The sequence below is a fragment of the Tenrec ecaudatus genome, chromosome 8 (genome assembly GCF_050624435.1).
Source record: "Tenrec ecaudatus isolate mTenEca1 chromosome 8, mTenEca1.hap1, whole genome shotgun sequence".
Classification (NCBI taxonomy): domain Eukaryota; kingdom Metazoa; phylum Chordata; class Mammalia; order Afrosoricida; family Tenrecidae; genus Tenrec; species Tenrec ecaudatus.
In genome coordinates, this window is record NC_134537.1 from 44896444 (window position 1) to 44919316 (window position 22873).

General features: G+C 41.7%; 1 protein-coding gene across 1 annotated transcript in view; it reads right to left on the reverse strand.

Annotated features, from left to right (window-relative positions):
• Positions 1-1825: 1825 nt before the first annotated feature.
• The window catches only part of PARP14 (poly(ADP-ribose) polymerase family member 14), a 65145-nt gene continuing 44097 nt past the window's right edge, over positions 1826-22873 (reverse strand). Inside the window, exons 11-17 of the mRNA XM_075556328.1 lie at positions 19441-19503; positions 18953-19120; positions 17911-18117; positions 17224-17823; positions 15896-16029; positions 3398-3572; positions 1826-3004 (exon numbers count right to left, since the gene is read on the reverse strand). Of these exons, the coding sequence (XP_075412443.1) occupies positions 2715-3004; positions 3398-3572; positions 15896-16029; positions 17224-17823; positions 17911-18117; positions 18953-19120; positions 19441-19503 (1637 nt within the window). The 3' untranslated portion in view covers positions 1826-2714. The remainder of the gene's footprint in view (positions 3005-3397; positions 3573-15895; positions 16030-17223; positions 17824-17910; positions 18118-18952; positions 19121-19440; positions 19504-22873) is intronic.

Below are 22873 nucleotides of genomic sequence, written 5' to 3' on the forward strand. Positions count from 1 at the left end.
CAAATTGCAATGAGAGAAATTTCCACGTATCCTTGCTAATGAAGCAGTAACTGTGGCCCCCTCAACACCCCCCACTTGAAGGGCTCACGTTGTGTCCAGCAGCCATGGAGGAGCACCTGTCCTCCAAGCCACCCTGGGTCCCGGGGCTTGTCATCTACACACCCCGGCCCCTGCTCGCTGGGCATCAGCTTTGGTTCTTTCGTGGCATAGCTTCAGTAAAGAGGCTGTCATGGAAACCAAACCCAGAGGGAAAGGCACCAGGAAAGAGTCATTCCCAGGTTGACTGGCATGTCCCTGAATCTGTACCATTAATGGAGAGGGCACATGCTTCGATGGCAGGTTGAGGCCCCAGGGACCAAAGTGCTGTTGATCTGAGAACTTCTTGGATGGCCTCAGCCTTCACCACTGCGCGTGGGTTTCCTCGACCCTGAAATGGGGTTATAATTGTTAACGTGATTATTCCGGGGAATAAAAGAATGTCCAAGCTGCAGTGCGAGCTGTCTACATTGCAGACAGGCTGTTCCTCAACTTCCAGCATCCATTAGATCCCCAGAACGAGACGCATACACCCAGTCATCCTGGGAGTGTTAGGTTCAACTGTGATCAAGCGAGACACACGAGACAGCACATAGCAAGTGAAAACCCGTGTTCTTCTTTGTAGAAAGTGAACAGTAAGAACAGATTCTCAAAGAGGAGCGCTCCCCCTTCCCCAAATCACCCATGTCCACTCTTAGGCTGTTGGGCTACGCTCAGGCCACTACCACTATGGCCAGGGCTGGCCATGGGGAACTCCTAATAGGCCTCGCGGCTAACCCTTTTCACACTGCCCTGACCTGCATGGTTCTCACTTGCTACCTGCACCCACGCTGCCCCAGAGCCCAAATGGTTCCCATCATAGCAGAGTGGGGATAGCATGTTGCACTGCACCTCAGCCCGGATAGGCACTTTCGCTCTGCTGTCAAGATGCAGACTTGGAGGTACTCCGTTCCCCCTGTGGTAGGAAGGCCTTTGTACAAGGTCTTCTGAGTCTGCCTTCGATCCTTGCATGGGGTACCTACCTGCGGCCTTTGCCTTGTTCAGACAAGTGCTACACATGCTTAGCTACACAGACAGGCCTCCCGCTCAGAGGCCCTCACTGCCCAGAGCACTAGCTCTTGATCTCTGTGCGTTTTCGTTCTCTCTCTCTCTCTCTCTCTCTCTCTCTCACTCACTCACTCTCGTGTGTGTGTGTGTGTGTGTGTGTGAGAGAGAGAGAGAGAAGCCCACTGTCTCTCTCTCTGGGCGAGTAAGTTACTCTATGTGGGCGTTAGTAATACCAATCTCTCCCCTGGATAAAATTTGTTCTCATCACGGGGACCCCAGGTCCAGAGGTCATGCTTCACTCCAGACTCTTCTTGCTGGTGGTGAGGTGTCTCCCAGAGTCTCTCTGGAATGGGTGTGTGTGTGTGTGTATATATATATATATATATATATATATATATATATATATATATATATATATGCCTACTGGACTGTCAAAACTGATACATTGCCTAGCTGACTTGGAGAGGACCGTGAATTATTACGCCACTGTGCAAAGCTAACTGACTAATCTCTTGCAAGATGGTGGCCCAGGCAATCATTTTACAGGAGTTGCAAAAGGATGGCAGAAAAGCCACATAAAAGCGAGGCATTGGACTACAGGACCTATTACCCTACCTGAGAAAACCAGTCTGCTCAGTCAACCATGTTTGAATCTAAAATTTACTCAAAATCAAGTTATTTTAAAACATACAAACACGCCTTTACCACTCAATGAAAATCAAATTATGAACAGACCACTTAATTCCTTTGGCTCATTTATCCAAAGTGCTCTGAAATCATGAAAAGCTAGGCTACTAAGGAAAAAACAGTATGTAACAACCTTGGTAAATCATTTAATATTTAAAAAGTAGAGGCGTTCACACACAAGATGCAGGCGGCACAGCCCCCCTTTCACTGGGCAGAACTGGGACAAGCGTGTGGAAGTGCTAACCAGGCAGATTTGGGTCAACCTTAAAAAGGACCTTAGGCACTGACACCAGGGCTGCTGCACTGCACGACTCCACGGGACACACTTCTCTGGACCACGGGCAAGTCCCAGCCCCTGGAGGTGGGAGGACACAGCCGCCCTGCAATCCCAGGGTCCTGATGAGCTGCCCTGCATGTTACCAAGCTTTGGACCACTAACCGCAGAGAGCAGCTCAACCCCCACCCAGCCATTCCTCAGGAGGAAGACGAGGCTACCTTGGAAACCTCTCTAGGCTCACCACGAGTTGGAGTCAACTCGATAGCTGTGGGCAGACTTTTCCAGTCTCAACATGTATGGAGCATCTCCTGAATATCAGACCTAACTTCAGCCCAGGGTAAAACATGAAGACAGAAGACAGCAGCTCTCAGCCACTTCCAATACTGTTCTTTCTCAGCACTGCGCCATCCTGATGTGATCGGAGCTCTCTGCTCAGCAGCAGCTCAAGGTCCACCGCTGTGCCCCCTGAAAGGTAGGTTCCATCCAGATTTTGACAGGGAAGTTGAAAAAAACCTCATTTCGGTGACAAAGAACGATCCATCAAGCTCAGAAAACAACTGTTAAGGGGTGGGGGTGGGGGAGGGGTGGGGGTGAAACCCACCCGAAACTTGTTTTACAACTAGGTCTGCATCAGTGAAAAATGTCTTTGGGGAAGGAAGCAAGAGGGTTACTGTGTGAAAGTAATGAGGTACTCTGGGTAAGCCTGGTAGTCTGAGAAGACCACAAATAAACTTGGGTTGTTCACATTATCTGTGACAGTGTCGTACAGGTCAGTAGGGTCATGCGTGGTCTTTGGAGGAGGCACAATTAATGAAGCGTTTCCAAGTGTGTAGAGGCCAGTCAGCACCCGCACGACATACATGTACTTCCTTCCATTTGGGTCTGGTCGGGAGTACGTGTTATTGGCAGAATAGTTAGCGTTGATGGCAAAGTAAGTTCCTTTTCCAAATGCCGTAGCTGAGAAGAGGAAAAAACAATGTTAAGAATTACAATGGAGTGTAAAATTGATCTGTTGGCCCTATATATCAAATCATGTTGAAATGATGTTTAATTTTGCTCTTTGAAGCCTATTATTTATTTATTTATCCATTTATTTATTTATTTGAAGCCTCCTTTTTAGAAAAAAACAAGTTTAAAAAATCAATTATCAACCTCCACCCCACCCCACCCAGAAGAACAGGACAGTCAGTTCATAAAACAGCTCATCCCATCCTGAAGCTCTGACTGCAACATGCCACCCCTCCCGCCCCCACTACCTAACACCCACCACAAAGGAACAGAACGCAGCCCATACCATGCTGGGGTGCCCATGGCTGACCCCATCGGGAGTCACTCATGCTCACTTCTTACCATTCTTTCCAGCGTAACTGCGGTTAAAGCCGTTCTGGTTGACATGTGGCAATGAGGCTGCATCTGTCCCATGGAAGAGGAGCTTCTCGTTGTTGGTTTGGCCATTCTTGTCATCCATGGTTTTTTTCTTTGCCTGGTAGTAATTCCAGAGACTTGGATTCTGGATCCTTTCAATCTACAAATTACCAAAGAAAGGGAAAGAAGATCTGCCCGTGAGGAGAGCGCTTGCCCAAATACAGCAAATGAAGAAGGGCCACTGTCTAAGAAAGTGCAACAACTAGCAAATCGGACACCAGGTGGCAGGTTTCCATATTCAGAAATCCTTCTGGTGGCCGTGTTTTCTGATAGCAGGCCTTGGGAAGAATGTGGGTTTGATTTTTCACAGTTTGTAATATACCAAACAGCAAGCGCACACAGTGTTTAGGATCGTAAGGCATTGTTGGAATGCAAGTTGTAGAACAGATGCATAGTAAGAAAGAAACACGAAAGATGAAGCAGAAATAAATTGAGTCCTATGTAGGATGGGTAGAAATGGGGTAAAGAGGATAAGGATCGAGAAGATATTTTGCTAAAGATCCCTTGGTATGGAGTTTTGATTCTCTGATCGTATAAATGCCTTGCCTATTCTAAGTTTAATATACATTTTTAAAGGAAATCCAACAAAACCACAGAGAAATTTTTTTTAAAGTATTCGATGACATAATGGCTGAAATAGCTTAGACGTGAAGAAAATTAGAAACCTGCAAATCAAAGGGGCTCAATAAACTCAAAATACAAGGGGGAAAAAAGAACCTACTCATATACCAAAGCACATCTCAGTCAGAATGCTTAAAACCAGTGATTAAAAACAAAAATCTTAGGAAGGTGGGTTAGAAAGGGGGAACTCATTACAAGGATATACATATAACCTCCTCCCTGGGGGACGGTCAACAGAAAAGTGGGTGAAGGGAGACATCGGACAGGGCAAGATATGACAAAATAATTTACATATTATCAAGGGTTCATGAGGGACGGGGGTGCAGAGAGGGAGAGGTAAAAATGGAGCTGATGGCAGGGGCTTAAGTGGAGAGCAAATGTTTTGAGAATGATGAGGGCAATGAATGTACAAATGGGCTTTATATAATTGATGTATGTTTGGATTGTGATAAGAGTTGTATAAGCCCCTAATAAAATGATTTTTTTTAAAAACCTTAAAAGCACGCAGAAGACAAAGGCATTATTACATATAGAAGCAAGCTCCTCCCAGAAACAGCACAGGCCAGAAGGCAGTGCAATAAACCCCAAACTCGCTGCCATGCTGTCAATTCCAACTCATTGTGACCCTTTGTAGGCTGTCTAAACCTGTATGCCTTTACTGGAGTAGACAGTCTCTTCTTTCTCCCTTGGAGTGACTGGTAGGTTTTCCATTAGTGGACCAACACTTAGCCTGCAGTACCACCAAAACTCCTTGAGCATGCTATAAACCAACAAAGCAAACTCTGCCACTGTGTCACACAACCCTCCCGATTGCTCACATGGAATGAGAGGTATCATTGCTGATGTTAGATAGATGTTGGCTGAAAGCAAAGAACACGAGAAAGATGTTGACTTGTGTTTCATTGACTATCCAAAGGCATTCTACCATGTAGATCATAACAAACTATGGGTAGCCTTGAGAAGAATGGAAATTCCAGAACGCTTCGTTGTGCTCATGCACAACTTGTACATGAACCAAGAGGCAGTTGTTTGAACAGGGGGAAAAAAGGATACTGCATGATTTAAAACCAGAAAAAGTATGTGTCAGGGTTGTGTCCTTTCATCATACCTACTCTGTGTACTGAGCATATGGTCAGAGCAGCTGGAGTCTATGAAGAAGAATGTGGCATCAGGATTAAAGGAAGGCTTATTAACTACCTGCAATACGCAAATGGTTCAACCTTGCTTGCTGAAAGTCAAGAGAACTTGAAGCACTTGCTGATAAAGATGGAAGACCAGAGCCTTCGAGATGAATTACAACTAAATGGGAAGAAAACAAAAATCCTCACACCTGGACCAACAAACACCACAATCAACAGATTGAAGATGTTAATTTTATTGTGATCTTCATGGCGTGTTGGTGTTGTCAGGTGCCATCAAGTTAATTCACAGAAGCTGCAGTCAAGAAATCAAATGCCAAGGGCTAAAGTCGATGTTTTAGAAATGATGGCAACATACCATATGTGCAAATATGCTTGAGACAATTGATGTATGGAATGTGGTAAGAGCTGTAAGAGCCCCCAAGTAAATGACTTAAAAAAAATTTTTTTAAAGAAAGAAATCAAATGACAGATTTCACTGGGCAAATCTGCTGCAAAAGACCTCTTTAAAGTGTTAAAAAGCAAAGATGGTAGTTTGAAGACAAAACAAAGTTCAATACTACCAAATCTGCACTCAGAGGAAAATGACCTTGAATAAAAGCATGGACACACGGGCAGGATTTAAGAGCGGTGGGGAAAGGATCAATACGTTGGTGGATCTAAGTAAGTATGACTTATTAAAAATAAAATGCTTTATAGAATTTCATATGCAGACAGAATTAAAGTACTTATTAACAAGAGCTCAAAAGGCAAGAGTATCAAAAAGAAGCTAAAGCGTTCAAAGACCATTGCATTGTCTGCGTAATGACAAACCTAATTTACATTAGGGTTCGAGTTGATAGTGCCTATTGTGAACTCTGAAGTAACCAATGCAAAAATAGCAATAGATTGTATAATCATGGAGAAATGTATGGATTTGTGAGAAGAGATGTAAGAGCCCCCAATAAAAGTATCTTTAAAAAAAAGTATAACCAAGTATCTAGAAAATAGAATATTAAAGATACTCCAAAAGAAAGAAGAGAGCAAATGGATGTGATACATAGAAAACAAAAAGTGATATGATATCCTTAAACTCAAACATACCAGTAAAAACATTAGCTGCATACTGACAAAAAAGACTCCAACTTTGAGATAAGAGTTGTATGAGCCCCTAATAAAACGTTTAAAAAAAAAAAGATTCTAACTAATAAGACAATTAGGTTATTTTTTTCATTTGCTCAGACTTGATGGAGAAAAGTGAAATTCAACTACATGCTGCCACCAAGAGATATACCTTAGATATCGATTATAGGAAGAATTAAAAGAGAAGCTATAACATGCTAACGACAAAGGAAAGTTGGCATAGCAATTCAAATATAATGATATTGGCATTTTACATTTAAAACAATTTTATGGATACTGTGCATACAAAGGGGCTTCAAAAAATTCACAGAGAGATTCTATGTCACTGAATTCAATTTTTCCATGGACTTTTAGGGCCCACTCCTATATGTATGTACTGTTTTCCTCGGAAACATTAGAGGCCAGAAGGCAATGAAGTGAAATATTTAACATGCCAAAAGAGAGGCAAAACTGTCGACCAAAATTACTATACGTAGTGAAGCTGTCCTTGAAGGATGAAGATGAAATTAACACATTCCCAGAATAATGGAAGCTGAGAGAGTTCACACCCATCAGAGAGGTCCTAAGGTAAATACTAATGGGATAGAGATAGAAGAGGAAAGACACTAGAAAATAATTCACAGATGCCCCATAAAGAGAATGGATGAGTAGAAGGGCTACTGATAAGGTATTCATGCTTGATAATTCTAATTATTTTGTTCTTCATACTTTTTAATGACAAATGTAAAAAAGGTGGGGATAAAATTACAGCGTACAAAAACAAAACAATTTTAAAATTAGAGTGTACATGAAACATAAATATGTAATTAAAATAACAATGAAAAATAAGGGAGGGCCTGGAAGGATTTTGTGCTGTGGTTGGGGGATAGAATGTTGACGGTTATGTATACTTATACTTTTATGTTTGTTAAGTCTAGTTGTATTACAGTGTCATTTAGGGACACTGTTTCCTTGTTGATCTTCTTTCTAGAGGTTCAATCAAATATTTAAATTAGTGTGTTGAAGTCTCCAACTATTATTGTAGTGGTACCTATAGACACAATTTCTTGTGTTACTAAAGTTTACAAACTATTAAATGTAATTGGAGTAGCACAATGGATTTAAAAAATAAATACCATGATCCAACTCTGTGCTGTTTACAAAAGACACACTTTAGGTATTAAGACACAAAATTGGTTGAATGCAAAAATATGGGGGAAATATTCCAGGCAAATAATATCCAAAAGAGAGCTGGAGAGACATTTTAATGCCAGACAACTAGACTTTAAGAAAAATAGGGGGTCAATGTGACAAGGGAAAAAAGGGTCAGCCAAGTTAATTTCATCTTTATTCATCAAGGATAGTATCACTGGGTATAATATTCTTAGTTGATCGACTCTTCATTTTTTTCCTTTCAGCACATAAAAAAGGGCCAATCCATCAAGATTTAACAATAAAAAAATATATAAGTACCCAGTATCAGAGCACCTAAATATGCAAAGCAAACACTGATAGAATTGAGGGGTATAAAAAGTAGCACTACCTTACTTAATAGCTGGAAATTTCAACATACTACTTTAAATATTGGATGGAATACCTAGAAAGAACAAGGAAACAGTAAACTTAAATGATGCTATAAATCAACGAGTGTGTGTGTGTGTGTGTGTGTGTGTGTGTGTGGTTTTATTGGGGGAAACCAACAAGTCTTAAACATATATAGAACACTCTACCCAACAACAGCATAATATATATTCTACTCCAGTGCACATTAACTATTCTTCAGGATAGATCACATGTCAGGTCACAAAGCAGGTCTTGATAAACTTAAAAAGATTGGAATCATGTAGAGTATTTTCTCTGACCACGTAGAATGAAGATAGAAATCAATAAAAGAACGGGGTAAAACATGGAAAATACACAATTATTTAGAAATAAAGTGACACACTTTTAAACTACCGATGGATCAAGCAGAAATCAAATGAGAAACAATGAATTTTCAGAGGTAAGTAAAAATGAAAGAACAATATATCAAAATATATACGATGCAGTGAAGACAGTATGCATGGGCTAACTAAAAACAATACATTTCTGCATTCAAAGAGAAAAAAGAAAAGAAAACTCTCAAATCAAAAGCCTAACTCACTAATTGAATGAACTAGAAAGAGAAGAGCAAATGAAGTCTAAATCTCTGACAAGAAAGTAGGTATCAAAGATCAGAAAAGAAATAAAATAGAAAAAAAATAGAATCGACAAGAACCAGATGTTGTAGGGAGAGGGGAGCAGGGAGGGAGGGAGGGGGAAAATGAGGAGCTGGATGCCAGGGGCTTACATGGAGAGCAAATGTTTAGAAAATGATGATGACAATGAATGTACAAATGTGCTTTACACAATTGATGTATGTATGGATGGTGATAAGAGTTGTATGAGCCCCCAATAAAATGATTTTTAAAAAAAGAACCAGATGTGTTTTTTAATATCAATAAAAGGAACAAAACAACTTTTGCTATACTAACAGAGAAAAGATGGGAATACTAAAAAAGAAATGAAAATCGACATTACAACTAACCCAGAAATAAAGATACAATAGTATGAATAATTAATTGTACGGCAACAAACTGGCTCACCTAGATGAAACGGACAAGTTGTTAGACGCACACAGCCTACTCAAATTGACCCGAGGAAACAGAGAACCTTATTAGCCTGTAACAAGTGAACAGATGGAGTCAGTGATCAAGAACCTCCTAACAACAAAAAAGTCCTGGACCAGATAGCTTCGATGGGGAATTCTACCAAAAATTCATAGAATGGACATGAATCAATTAAATAGTAGCAGAAAAAAAATGCTCCCTAATTCGTTCTATGAAAGGAGCCCTGGAAGTGCCTGATTAAACTCTCAGCTGCTGAAAGATCAGTTCTTTGAACCTGCCAGTTGCTCCACTGGAAAAAGGTGTCCCAGGCGACTTCCATAAAGATGTACAGGTTTGCAAATTCTCAGAATCAGCACCATGGCAGTGAGTTTGGATTTTGGTCTGGGTAGTTCTGTGTCCTATAGGGTTGCTATGAGTTGGAATTGACTTGTTTACCATAAGTGAGTTTCAGTCTATGAAACAAACAACCCCATTGTCAAACAGGGCAACGACACCACAAAAAAGGAAACTATCTTTGATAATACATACAAAAATCATTTTTAAAAGACTAGCAAACAGACTCTAAAAGCATATTAAGAGCCATATACCATGACTAAGAAGGATTTATTCCAGAGTAAATGATGATTCAATATTTAAAAATCAATAAATACAATGCACCACATCAGTAGAAGAGAAAATCACATGATCATTATGAATACAGAAATAAACATTTGATAAAATCCAAAGGCTTGACGAAAGCCCTAAAGAATATTAGAACAGAAGAGATATTCCTCAATGTGATTCAGAGCATATTTGGAAAGCCAGTAATTTAACATTTAATAGAGAAGGACTGAGAGTTTCTCCCCGGAAATGTAGAACAAGATTAGGGTGCCTGCCCTAACCATTTCTATTCAATATTGTATTAGAAACCTTAGCCATAGCAATAAGACCTAAATAAATGTCTCCTTGGAGAGATCAACCAGCAACCTGGTGGCATGTTGATTACATAGGACCACTTCCATCATAGAGGGGGCAATGTTTTGTTTTTACTGGAATAGACACCTACTCTGGATATGGATTTGCCTTCTGTGCATGCAATGCCTCTACCAAAACTACTATTTGTGGCCTTACAGAATGCCTCATCCACCAGCATGGCATCCCACATAGCGTTGCTTCAGATCAAAGAACTCACTTCACAGCAAATGAAGTGCGGCAATGGGCCCATTCCCATGGAATCCACTGGTCGTATCATGTCCTTCATCATCCTGAATCAGCTGGCTTGATAGAACAATGGAATGGCTTCCTAAAAACACAATTACAGTACCAGCTAGGTGGCAACACCTTGCAGGGTGAGGGCAGTGTTCTCCAGGAGGCTGTATATGCTCTAAGTCAGTGGCCAGTGTATGGTGCTGTGTCTCCAGAATAGTCAGGATTCACGGGTCCAGGAACCAAGGGGTGGAAGCTGGAATGGCACCACTCACTATTACTCCTATGATCCACTTGCCGCATTTTCACTTCCTGTCTCAACAACCCTGTGTTCCTCAGGCCTGGAGGAACATTCCCACCTGGAAACACAGCACTGATTCCACTGAACTGGCAGCTAAGAATAACCCGCCGACCATTTCAGACTCCATGTCTTTGGATCAACAGGTCAGAAAGGATGTCTCTGTACTGAGTTGGTGACTGATCCTGATTACCAAGGAGAAATTGGACTGGTGTTACATAATGGAGGTAAAGAAGAATATGTCTGGAATCCAGGAGATCCCATAGGCCAACTCTTAGTGCTACCATGCCCTGTGATTAAAGTAAATGGTAAATTACAGCAACCGAATCCTGACAGGATGCAATAATGACCCTGAGCCCTCAGGAATGAAGGTCCAGGTCACTCTTACCCCCACCCCGACCCCCCAAGGCAAAATAACCATGACCAGCTGAGGTGCTGGCCAAGGGCAAAGGTAATACAGAATGGGTAGTGAAAGAAGGTAGTTCTACCTATCAGTTATGACCATGTGATTAATTGCAAAAGGGAGGTTTGATTGTCAGTATTTCTTCTTTATATGTACTTATTGAATATCTTTCCCTTGTTCATGTATAATATACTAGATACAAATAGATCCAGTGTATTTTCATTTATATGTGTGCTATCTATGTGATGCTGGGTGTAATTATAATTTCATTAATGTCTAGAAATTATATATAGCTAAAGAATTGTGTACAAGTGCCAAGTTGGCAAGGGGTGGTCTGTGATAGTTAGGTTTATTGTGCCAACTAGGCTTCCATAGGAACATGTGGGTAGAATTTAACCACGTCACTGCTTGATTGAAGGGTGACCGAGATAAATGCTTTCTGAAGCTGGCCTCTATCTCCCTTTTCTCCCTGGTGATCTGACCAGTGTGCTGCTGCTTGAGCTAGTCCTGTACCTCAACCATGTGCAACACTACCAGGAGGCTGAGCCAACCCAAGGATCCTGTAGCCTTGCTGTGCCATTGCTAGAGCTTGAAGCTCCTTTGAGACCCACTTCTCCACACTGCTCGTGAATTATGTCAGTGTGTGTGCAACACTAGAGCATGAGAATTCATGGGGGCCTGCTTTGCTATGCTCCTGTGCTGCCTGCAGGCCGGCTCTCCTGTCTGCTTCCTTGACGTTGGGCCAGCAGCCAGCGTGAATTGAAGGACCTTCAGTGTATTAACTGTTCCATGAAAGTTAGCTGAATTGAGCCCTCTGTACCACTACTGTGTGGATTAATTAGCTGTTATATTCCTCCTTGTTATATAAACCTGTGTGTGTGTGTGTGTGTGTGTGTGTGTGTGTCCTGGTTCTGTTTCTCTAGAGAACCCTGCCTAACACAGAAGTAAAGAATAGGTATCCAGACAAAAAAAAATGCAACATTCCTAGGGAGTTGAGTTGATTCTGGCTCATAGTAGCCCTACATACGGATTTCCAAGACTAACTTGAAGGGAACCAACAACCCCATTTTTCTCCCACTGGTGGATTTAAATTACCATCCTGTGGTTAGCAGTCCCACACTTAATAAACAGGGGCCTTCAGGGGCACTTCCAGATTGGAAATGAAGAATTAAATTATCTCTATTCATGTACAATATGATCCTATATGTAGAAAACCACAAATAACCCACAAGAAAACTTCTAGGCTTTTGGTATCTGTTTTTCTGTTTGCAGGACATGAAACCCAAGATTGATGAACCTATAGAGACACAAAGTAGAATAAGGGTCCTTAAGAAGGAAGAGAAGGTTTAGAAACTGACTGTGGTAGCAATTGTATAATACTGCTTGATGTGATCGAACTATGGAATGATATGATAGCTCCCAGTAAAATGGTTTCGGAAAAAAAAAAGGGTGATGTGCATATGAAATCCAGGAGAGGTAATCTATAGAGACCGTATGAAATGCAGGAGAGGTAATCTACAGAGACAGTATGAAATCCAGGAGAGGTAATCTACAGAGACAGTATGAAATCCAGGAGAGGTAATCTATAGAGACCGTATGAAATCCAGGAGAGGTAAATCTACAGAGACAGTATGAAATCCAGGAGAGGTAATCTATAGAGACCGTATGAAATCCAGGAGAGGTAAATCTACAGAGACAGTATGAAATCCAGGAGAGGTAATCTACAGAGACAGTATGAAATCCAGGAGAGGTAAATCTACAGAGACAGTATGAAATCCAGGAGAGGTAATCTATAGAGACAGTATGAAATCCAGGAGAGGTAATCTACAGAGACAGTATGAAATCCAGGAGAGGTAATCTATAGAGACCGTATGAAATGCAGGAGAGGTAATCTACAGAGACAGTATGAAATCCAGGAGAGGTAATCTATAGAGACTGTATGAAATCCAGGAGAGGTAATCTACAGAGAGCGTATGAAATCCAGGAGAGGTAATCTATAGAGACAGTATGAAATCCAGGAGAGGTAAATCTACAGAGACAGTATGAAATCCAGGAGAGGTAATCTACAGAGACAGTATGAAATCCAGGAGAGGTAAATCTACAGAGACAGTATGAAATCCAGGAGAGGTAATCTATAGAGACAGTATGAAATCCAGGAGAGGTAATCTACAGAGACAGTATGAAATCCAGGAGAGGTAAATCTACAGAGACAGTATGAAATCCAGGAGAGGTAATCTATAGAGACAGTATGAAATCCAGGAGAGGTAATCTACAGAGACAGTATGAAATCCAGGAGAGGTAATCTACAGAGACCATATGAAATCCAGGAGAGGTAATCTATAGAGACTGTATGAAATCCAGGAGAGGTAATCTACAGAGACCATATGAAATCCAGGAGAGGTAATCTACAGAGACCGTATGAAATCCAGGAGAGGTAATCTACAGAGAGCGTAACTGGATTAGTGGTCCCTGGGCGGGAACTGGGGCGATCATAACAATAAGCGCAAGAGTGAAGAGCAGGCTCTAAAACTGACTGTGGTGATGAGTGTACAACTCTACTTGCTGTGATTAAACTATTGAATTGTGTGATGTGTCAAATATACCTCAATAAAACAATTTAAGAAAGAAAGAAAACTTCTAGAGCGGGTCTAGGCAGTCAGCAAAGTTTCAGATGACACGACAGGCAGACACACGTCACTAGTGTTTCTACCCAACAGCTGTGAAGAATCTGACATGGGAACGAGGAAAACACTCCATGACAAGAGCATCCCAACAAAGAAAACACATTGGAATAAACAGCCACAGATATGAAGGGCTTAAACAATGAAAATGTGAAAATTATACCACACTGCTGAAAGAAACTCGACCTAAAACACCGCTGCCATAGTCTACGCTTGTTCGCAGTGGCCCTGTCGGACAGCATAGACCTGTCTCTTTGGGTTTCCAAGGTGATACATTTTTACACAGAGCAGATGTCTCATCTTTCTCCTCATGTGGGGCTGGAGGGCTTGAACTGCTGAACTTGAGGTTAGCAATCCAATGCATAGACTACTCTATCGCCAGGGCTCCCCAAAAGAAACTAAAGAAGGCTTAAATAAATGCAAAACCATTTCTTGGGTTCGATGACAACATTACTAAGGTGTCAATACTACCCAAAACAATCTATAGATTCACTGCAATCTTCAATAAAACTCCAACAGCTTTCTGTACAGAAATGGGAAAAACACTCCTCAATGTTATACAGAATGGCAGCAAGTCTTGGTCCCAACTAGCTAAAGAATGTCAGCTAAGGCAATGTTGAAAGAGAAAGCAGAGGAGGACTCACGCTTCCTGATTTAGAGCATATTATACAGGGATAGTAGTCAAAACAGCCTGGTGTGGTCCAAGAATAGACACCTACACCACTGGAATAGAACTGAAAGTTCAGAAGTAAACTCACACATCGATGGTCAACTGATTTCCGACACAGGTGCTAAGTCAACTTGATAGTGAAAGAAGAGTCTGTTCCATAAATGTTGCCAGGAAAACTGGGTTTCCACATTCAGGAAAAAAATGAAGCATGACCCATGCCTCACACCACACACAAAAACAAAATCAAAATGGATTAAGGACCAAGAGGAGTAAAACAATACATCTTCACAGAAAATGGAAAGGCTTAGCTTTTAACAATAGATTTTTGAAGAACAAAAGTATAAACAAATGAAAAAATAACCAATGGGACTGCATAAGAATTACAAGCTTAACATTTTAAAAACTGCTGTTGTTGAGAATGAACACTGCAAAGCATAAACCAATCCCACAGTTTCGACACGATATTAATGTGCAGTCATTCTGACCCTCCTTCTCCAAGTTGTTCTCCCTGCTCACACAAACCCACTCTTCCTTAAGGTGGCTATCTAATCTTTGAATGGCCAGTGTTAGTTTACCCCCAAAGCGTTCATGGTAGGCAGGCAGCAACCAGTGCTTCTGGTCTCATGAAAAGGATGGAGTTGTTCGCGAAGGTAATTAGCTAAATATTCCATGTCCTCCTTCTATTCTTGATCCCCTGCCTCTGTTGCTCCAGGTGACTAGAGACCAATTGTCATGCCTTGAATCGCCACTTGCAAGATCAGCAGATTGAATCTATCAGCTGTTTTCTGGGAGAAAGATGAGGCTTTCTGCTCTTAAGAAAGACAATCTTGGAAACTTCACGGTGCCAGTTCTACCCTGTTCGATAATAGGGTCGCTGTAAGGCGGGGTCAACTTGATGCCCATGGGGTTTTGTTTTGATATGTGTGACTAAAGTGATAACCACACCTGAAAGATTAGCAAAGAACCCAAAAAGGCAGTGGGCCTCCAGGACAGTTGAGAACTTTCACACAGGAAAGGGGAGTGGCCTGACCCTGGGGACACTGGAAGTCTGAGGCTGGGCGCACTCCTTGAATTTTGCCTGATGCATCTCTTCACAGAAGAGGATGCTGCCTGCCTAAGAAGAGGAACAGAAGGGACTGACCTCCCTAGGACCCTCGGCCTCCACACAGAGGTTATGCTGCTTTCCAGGCCAGACAGGCAAGATTAAAATACCAAGGCCCACCCCCACCAGAGTTGGAGAGAGTATATTGCACACAAAATGGTGTGGCGTTCCATCTTTTTCCGGATGGCTGGGTTGTATTTCCACCACTTTTGGAGACTTCTTCACACTATCATATAATAGCATTTCTGCAGGACTGCAATAGCCGTGGCAGTCCTGAGGGTGCATTCAGATATGGGCTGGACCGCTAACCACAAGGTGGGAAGCTCAGCCCCACCAGCCCCGCCGGGAGAGAAAGACGAAAAGGCTCTCTGCTCCAGGAAGAGTGATAGCCTGCAGTCTTTTACAGGGTTCCTATGGGTCAGGATCGAAGCATGGGGATGAGTTTGGTTGTTAGGGGCTTTTTTTGTTGTTGTTTTTGTTTTGTGCAGGGGGGAGAGGGGGGGGTGTTCTTTTGTTTTGTTTTTTATACTGCTTGTGTCCATGATGAAGAAACTCCATGTCAACAGAAGACTTACCTTCAGTATTTTGAAGTTTGAGCAGGTCTGGTTAAACATGCTGGCCACGTTTTGGTATTCCGAATGGCTGGGCTGCAGCTCCACCAAACAGGAAGTCTGCTGTTTCATATCACTCCAGTTTTCCGGGTTCTTAGCTGCGAAAACAGACATTGGAGGATTTACCCAAACCTCGAAGGCTCATCTCCAGATTCCACATTCCTGGTAAGCTTTGAACCCCTGAATCTCTTCTGTGTTCTTGCTTGACAATCTACCGATTCTGTTTGTTGAAGAAGTTCCTTCTCTTTGCAGGAGAGTGTTTGCCAAAATGTAGACCACACACAATCAAAGACCAAAACCCAAAGGAAGGCTTTGTTTAAAGAGCCAGCCCCACAGAGCTACCAAATCAGAGTCGCCTGCATGTAAATCCTGCAGGGTCTGGATGGTGCTAAGAGATGAGAATGGTCAATATGGTGTAACTCAGCTGCATGGTTTGTTCGGTGTCTAACTGTCCTAGTTTTTAAATGTAATAATCTAGTTCCCTATAATGTGTGAAACAGTCACTACTGTTATGAGTTTACAATTATGAGTTTCTATCAGAACTCCTCACCACCACAATCTATTTGTTCATTATTCTTCCCAGTGTCCTTAAGTGCTTGGCAACTGACCGGTTGGGTTGGCAGCTCTGTTCCCTCCTCTGCTAACACAGCATATGAGATTTGTCAGGTCCCCACGATTGCTCAGAGTCTAAGGAATTAGTTCCCACTGAGACCACAGAGTTGAATATAGTATATTTGTAACCCAATTAACCAGTTTTCCATGGAGTTCAAAGGCAAGAACGAACCCTCTCTACACCAGACAGACATTTCTATCTTGGGGAGGAGATCCATTTAGCAAACTCTGGAACCTTCTGGAAGGAGTTCCCACATGCTCCTGGTCCTTCGGGGTCCTCAGTCACAGACACAGAAAGAGGGCCCACACTAACTAGCTTGCCTTCTTCATTTCTGCCTTTGACTCTTCCTCCAGGAGATAATGAGCCACTAGCCGTTTAAGTGCAAGGCTTTCCCTCCCCTGACCGCAGGGACTATTAGCTCGCCAGCAGAACTGACTCTGGGAAACTTGTCACCCAGAGCCATGAAAACAAGTGCAAGGCTTGATGACCGTTACCATTTGGTTGGTCAACCTCAGGCAGGTGGGCATGTCCACGCTGCCTTTCTCAGGCTATGGCACACATTCCGCCAGCCCAGAGTCCATGTTTAAGATTTTGTTCTGCAAGGCTTACTTGAGTTTTGAGTAAAATTTGGACTTGGGTACCAAAAGGTCAAGAGTGGATGTAAAATCAGGGAACCCACCTTCAGCTTTGTTGATGCGCTGGATAGGTAAGGTGTTTCCTTGTGCATCTGTAGCGAGGTTCGCCTTCAAGTCCACTGTGTAGTTCTGTTTATTAATTTTGATATGCACTGTGCTTTGATTGCCTTTCTTTGCTTTTTCCAATTTCAGATTGGTTATTTTGTCAAAAGGATAGAAATTGTTCTTGTCGTTATACTGCCATTCTACAAATTCACTGATACACTCAGCCCGCGTCTCCTGCTCTGTGGCCTCTCGGACTTTTTTGATCATTTTCTCAATTTCACTGGTGGCTGTCTTCACATCGGTTTTAACTCCCGATACTTCAAGCAAAGGTTTCTTCGGATCCAGAGAAATAGTGATATTTAGGCTCCTCTGCAGCTGATTCAAATCCCGATATTCCTCTTCATCAAAGTGTTTAATACACTCATCTTCATTGGGGACCGTGAAAACTTCCTTTTTCATCGCTTCCTGTATCCAGGTAATAGCACTTCCCACGCTTTTTTCATCTTCACCACACACCTGAAAAATGACTGACTCTGTCTTCTTTTCCAAAACCAAAGGAGTTTGTTTTTTGGGAGACTTCTGCGAGAAACCAAAATAGGCTACAACAGAAGAAAAGAGGAAGATGAGGTCTTTTCCAAGTAACATCAAGATTAAGACTATGCGTGGCATCGAAACAAACAACTCACATGCAATTTTAGTTATCATCGACAGGTAGGAAGAAGACTGCGGCCCTTCTCTTTTTTTCATGTGGGCATAGAACACATCCAGCACTGGGGTCAGCAAGATAACAACTTTAACCTGTTTCACAGAGTTGGCGGATCCTTTCTTGACAAAATCTTCAATGGCGTCCATCATGGCTTTAGCGACCTTGTCTGGGGATTGTTTGGCATTCCCTAGAAAAGCAAATAACAGAAATGAGGGAAAATAAGACGAATAAAAGACCCAACTAGAAAAGGCTGAGGAGTAAATGAGGGATTCCAACTCTTGCAGAGTAAATGCCCACGACCTGTCGTCCGTCGAATGTTCTAGCACGATCTCAGCAAGCACGTGTTAAGTTTTAGATATCATGGAAAGGTTTGGGACCACAATGTCAGGAAGCCACAATGGACAAGGTTGCCTGTGGTGTCTGACGTTCATATCTGCTCCGCTGATCCGTCCGATTACAGAGAACAGTCATTTCTCCTTGGCCTGACTTAAACTAAGCTCATTTTTAAAGAGACCAGAAACTCTAAACTATTAGTTATAATCTATAATTATTTGCATAAAGCTATCCAAAGGCTTCTGGGAAGGCTTCCCTGGCATATCCAGTGAGATGTTCACTGTCGGTCAGGCTTCAAAGTTGCCACCCAGGGCAGGTCCTTTCCTGTGTTCAGGCTATTCTCTGTCTATCTTTCTGTCTAGCTGTGTGAGCCACAACCTGTCCTAGGTAACCAAGCCAAACCAACAGAGTAGAACTGCCCCCACGGGTTACCAAAATGGACTATCAGACTCATTTTTCTCCCAAGGAGTGAAAACAGCCGAAACTTTAATCCATTGTGCCACTAGGGTTCCTTATTCCCTATGTCAGTGGTTCTCAACCTGTGGTCATGACTCCTTTGGGAGTCGATCAATCCTTTCACAGGGGTCACCTGAGACCATCGGAAGACACATCTTTCCGGTAGTCTTAGGAACTGAGACACCGCTCCTCTCTCCATCTCCAGGTGGGTCTGCCCACATTCGCCCACAAACCTGTTCCAATGGCTGGGAGGCAAATGGATGCATAATTCATTTTCTCACACTCTTGCAAGATACAGGTCACAGATTTTTTGACATCATTTCCTCCAATGACATGGATAATACTCTTGCACTTCAGTAATCCGCCTTTGGTAATTATGTAATCATTGTTGCTCTGTTGAGCTGGAAAACAGAGGACACACAGAAGCAAAATTAGACGGTGATTCCCTTCTTTGTTCACAAAGCAAGATGTCTAATTTGGCTAACAGAACATTAATATGAAAAGAGACTCCAAAAGTACATCTGCAATGGGCTTTTCTTATATAACTTCACTTTCAAAAATAGTTAGTATTACTTGTTGCTTCTAATTATGGGTTATTGGAAGTGTGATTTTACGGGTTGTCTTGGTGGTGTTTCCCCAGTTCCAAGAGGTTTCCTAGCCTTCCCACATTACACCGTGTTGTCTTCCACAAAACATATAAAAGACACAGCATGCGACTTACCTTGAACAGCACATTCTTTCTCCACATCTTGTCCAGCACCTTCTAAAATTGCTTTGGAGACTCCTACATGAGAGAATTAAGGTTGGAATATACTTGAATAAAGACACCAAATGTGAGTTTGGATCAGAACTGTAGCCTTGTATAAATGTTTCTACATCACCAAAGAATCTTATAACCTGAGTATTTCTGACAACTAGAAAGAAAAACAAATGGTGCTACAGGAAGTCAACTGCACTTGTCTGTCAGTGTCTCATACTGTGGTGCCTTGCATGTTGCTGCTATATTGGTAGCTACACATTCAGTAACTGAAATACCAGCTGAGTCATCGATGGTGAACAAATTTCAGCAGAGCTTCCAGATTGAGAACGGACTAGAAAGAAGGAAGAGGTGGCCCATTTCTGAAAAATTAGCCCTGAGAAACTTATGAATGGTAGCAGAACAATCGTGTGCTAGAAGATAGGTCTCTCAAGTTGGAAAACTCAAAATATGACTGAAGAAGAGCTGCCTTCTCAAATTAGAGTTGACCGTAATGATGTGGATGGAACTTTCATTTACCGATGGGCATGACTCAAAATGAGAAGAAACCACTGAAAATATCCACTGATAACAAGGCATGGAATGCACGAAGTATGAATCTGGGAAAGCTGGAGGGTGTCAAAATTTAAATGGGATGTATAAAAATCAATATCGTGTTAGTAAACTAAAATGTACTGGTATTGGGCATTTTAAATTAGATAGTCATGTAACTGGAATGACAGATTCGAGAAGAATGGCAATGCATTTATCACCAAGAGGAATATTTCAATATTGTTTTGAAGTACAATGTTCTATGTGATACAATGTACACACCTATAAAGTCAATTAATGCTATTAGTCAAATTTATGTACTGACCACCTATGCTTGTGATAAAGAATTTGACCGACTTCTTCAGTCTGAAATTGGTCAAATATGCTATCAAGATGTATTAATAGTTATTGGAAGTGATGGGATTCAGCGGGTGTCCACCAGTTCAATAGAACTGATACCTAATTTTTTTGTTGCATTCAGTGAACTTGTTATTAAAATGGCACTTGTAACCAGTGTGCACAAATCAAGAAGTAAGATAAGAGTTCCTGGGCAGACACTTTTGAATTAGTTTCTATTCAACCATCAGCGAACCTCACCATGGACTAAGCAATATGGTAACCTTAGATGCAGACTTTATGGGGAACATGACATCCCCTAAAAGCCACATCAGAAGGATTTGTGGAAATTCCACTGAATGAACTGGGCCTTACCTCAAGACAACCCGAAGCCCTTGGACTTAAGACTGAAATTCTCTGATGAGAGGAGAAAGAAATGACGGCCACCCTCGACTGTGAAATTGGCAGGTGTTGAACCTTAGTTAGGATCCCTGTCTTAGCAGGTATCCAATGAAAGGGGACAAGAGCCACCGTGCATTTACTGTCTTTATGCCCTTCTTGCATTAATATGACATGTACTGATCTGAGAGGCAAGGTTCTCCCCTTGTGTAGAATGTTACAGGGAACTTCCCCCTAGCACCAATGCCCATGCTCAATGTAAATGAAACTCAATCGTGTAAGAATTCAATCTGTGCGAAGCATCAATTCATAGACTGCAGTCCACAGTTGGACTATCCGCTTATAACCTCCTTTCCTCAACAGTACCTTGAATTCTGTGCCATTGGATAAGTTATTGTTATCAATGGAATCACTTTATATCCCAGGGGGGTGATTGGTAATGTTTTTTCTTTGTCATCAAATGATAACAAGACTGCTAAAGTAACCTAGTAACAAGCAGCTGGATTCTTGGCTCCCACTTAATTCTAGCCCCAATCCAAGAACAGTTAGTTCGTCTAGCAAAGCCCTGCTCAACTCCTGCCTGCATGAAGCCAGCACTGAAGATGTGGTGCTACAGCAACATGCGGTGAAAAAGCAGATGGTGCCCTGCTATCGACTGGAATAATGTCTGAGGTCAAAGGCTTATACTCAAACAAGTAGCCATATAAGAGAGGAGTTGACTAAGACCACATGGAAAAAGCACACCAGCCTGTGTGATCCAAAATCCAAATATGATGAAGGGAAAGGTATCAGAGTTCAAATTATGAACACCCAATTTGTAGAAGGCTGTGCAAGGAGCCCCGAATTCATCTGCAGATTAAGCCTCTGGCAGATCCCCTCTGACCACAGTCAAGGGACTAGAACAGTTTTGCTGTCAGGCAGAGATAATTATAAATTGATCATGGTAGATAGAACTATGGTATAATGTGATACCTGGTCAGTTGATCTCCCTCTTGACCCAACCGGAATTTTCTCTAGGTTTAAATAGTTCTCACTTGCTCCATGACAGAAATTTTCTCTATAGCTTATTTTAATATTGCTGGAATTCTTTTCTTTCTTCTTGTTTATTATTTTTATTTTTTCTATTCTGATTTTGTCTTTTATTGTTTCTGATATTTCCCAGTTTATTAAAACACAGACGGATCGGATGTACAGAGACAATAACTGATACAATGGTTTATCGGGGATGTGGGGTAAGATTGAGGGGAATTGGGGAGCAAATAATGAATGCAGGAGGGGAAGGGTGCACTAGAACTGATTGTGATGATGTATATACAACTTTTTAAAAGCAAAGCTAAGATATGTGAATTTTATATCAGTAAAACTATTAGGAGAAAAAAGAAGCAATATGTTAATATCTTAAATAACAGTTTTATTGTTTTGTCACATTAAAAATATTTTTCATTCATCTTTTAAGACTCTTATAGCAATCTAGTTTTGTGTGCCTCTTTTATTGTTCTTATTTGTGTATTAGCTGTGTGAAACAATAAACTACCTTATGGTACAGTATTTGTTATACTTAAAACAGTCATTAGGGCAGCCAACTGGTTGTTAAGTTATCTGAATTCCACCAGTATTACTGGTGATTGGAATGCAAAAGTTGGAAACAAAAAGGAAGGACCAACCCACCAACACACTGCCACTGAGTTCCTTTTGACTCATAGCTACCCAATATAGCGTTTCCAAGCTGTGAATCCTGGCAGGTCCAAATAGCCTCATCTTTCTCTTCAAGAGCAGATGGTGGGTTTGAATCACTGGCCTTGCAGTTAGTAGTTTCATGCTTATACGCCAGCACCACTAGGAATCCATACTGAACTCAAACTCACTGCCAGTGGGTCGACTCCAATTCATAGTGACCCTGTAGGCCAGGGTAGAAATGCCCCTGCGGGTTTCTGAGACTGTGACGCTACAAGAACATAAAGCCTCATCTTTCTCCTGCAGAATCACTGATGGTTTCAAGCTGCTGACCTTGTGATTAACAGCCCAATCCACTATGCCACCCGGGCTCTCCACAAGACTCCTTAGTAGCCAAGATATATATGACCTTGGCAATATAAGTGAAGCTGAAGAGTACATGATCGAATTTTGCTAA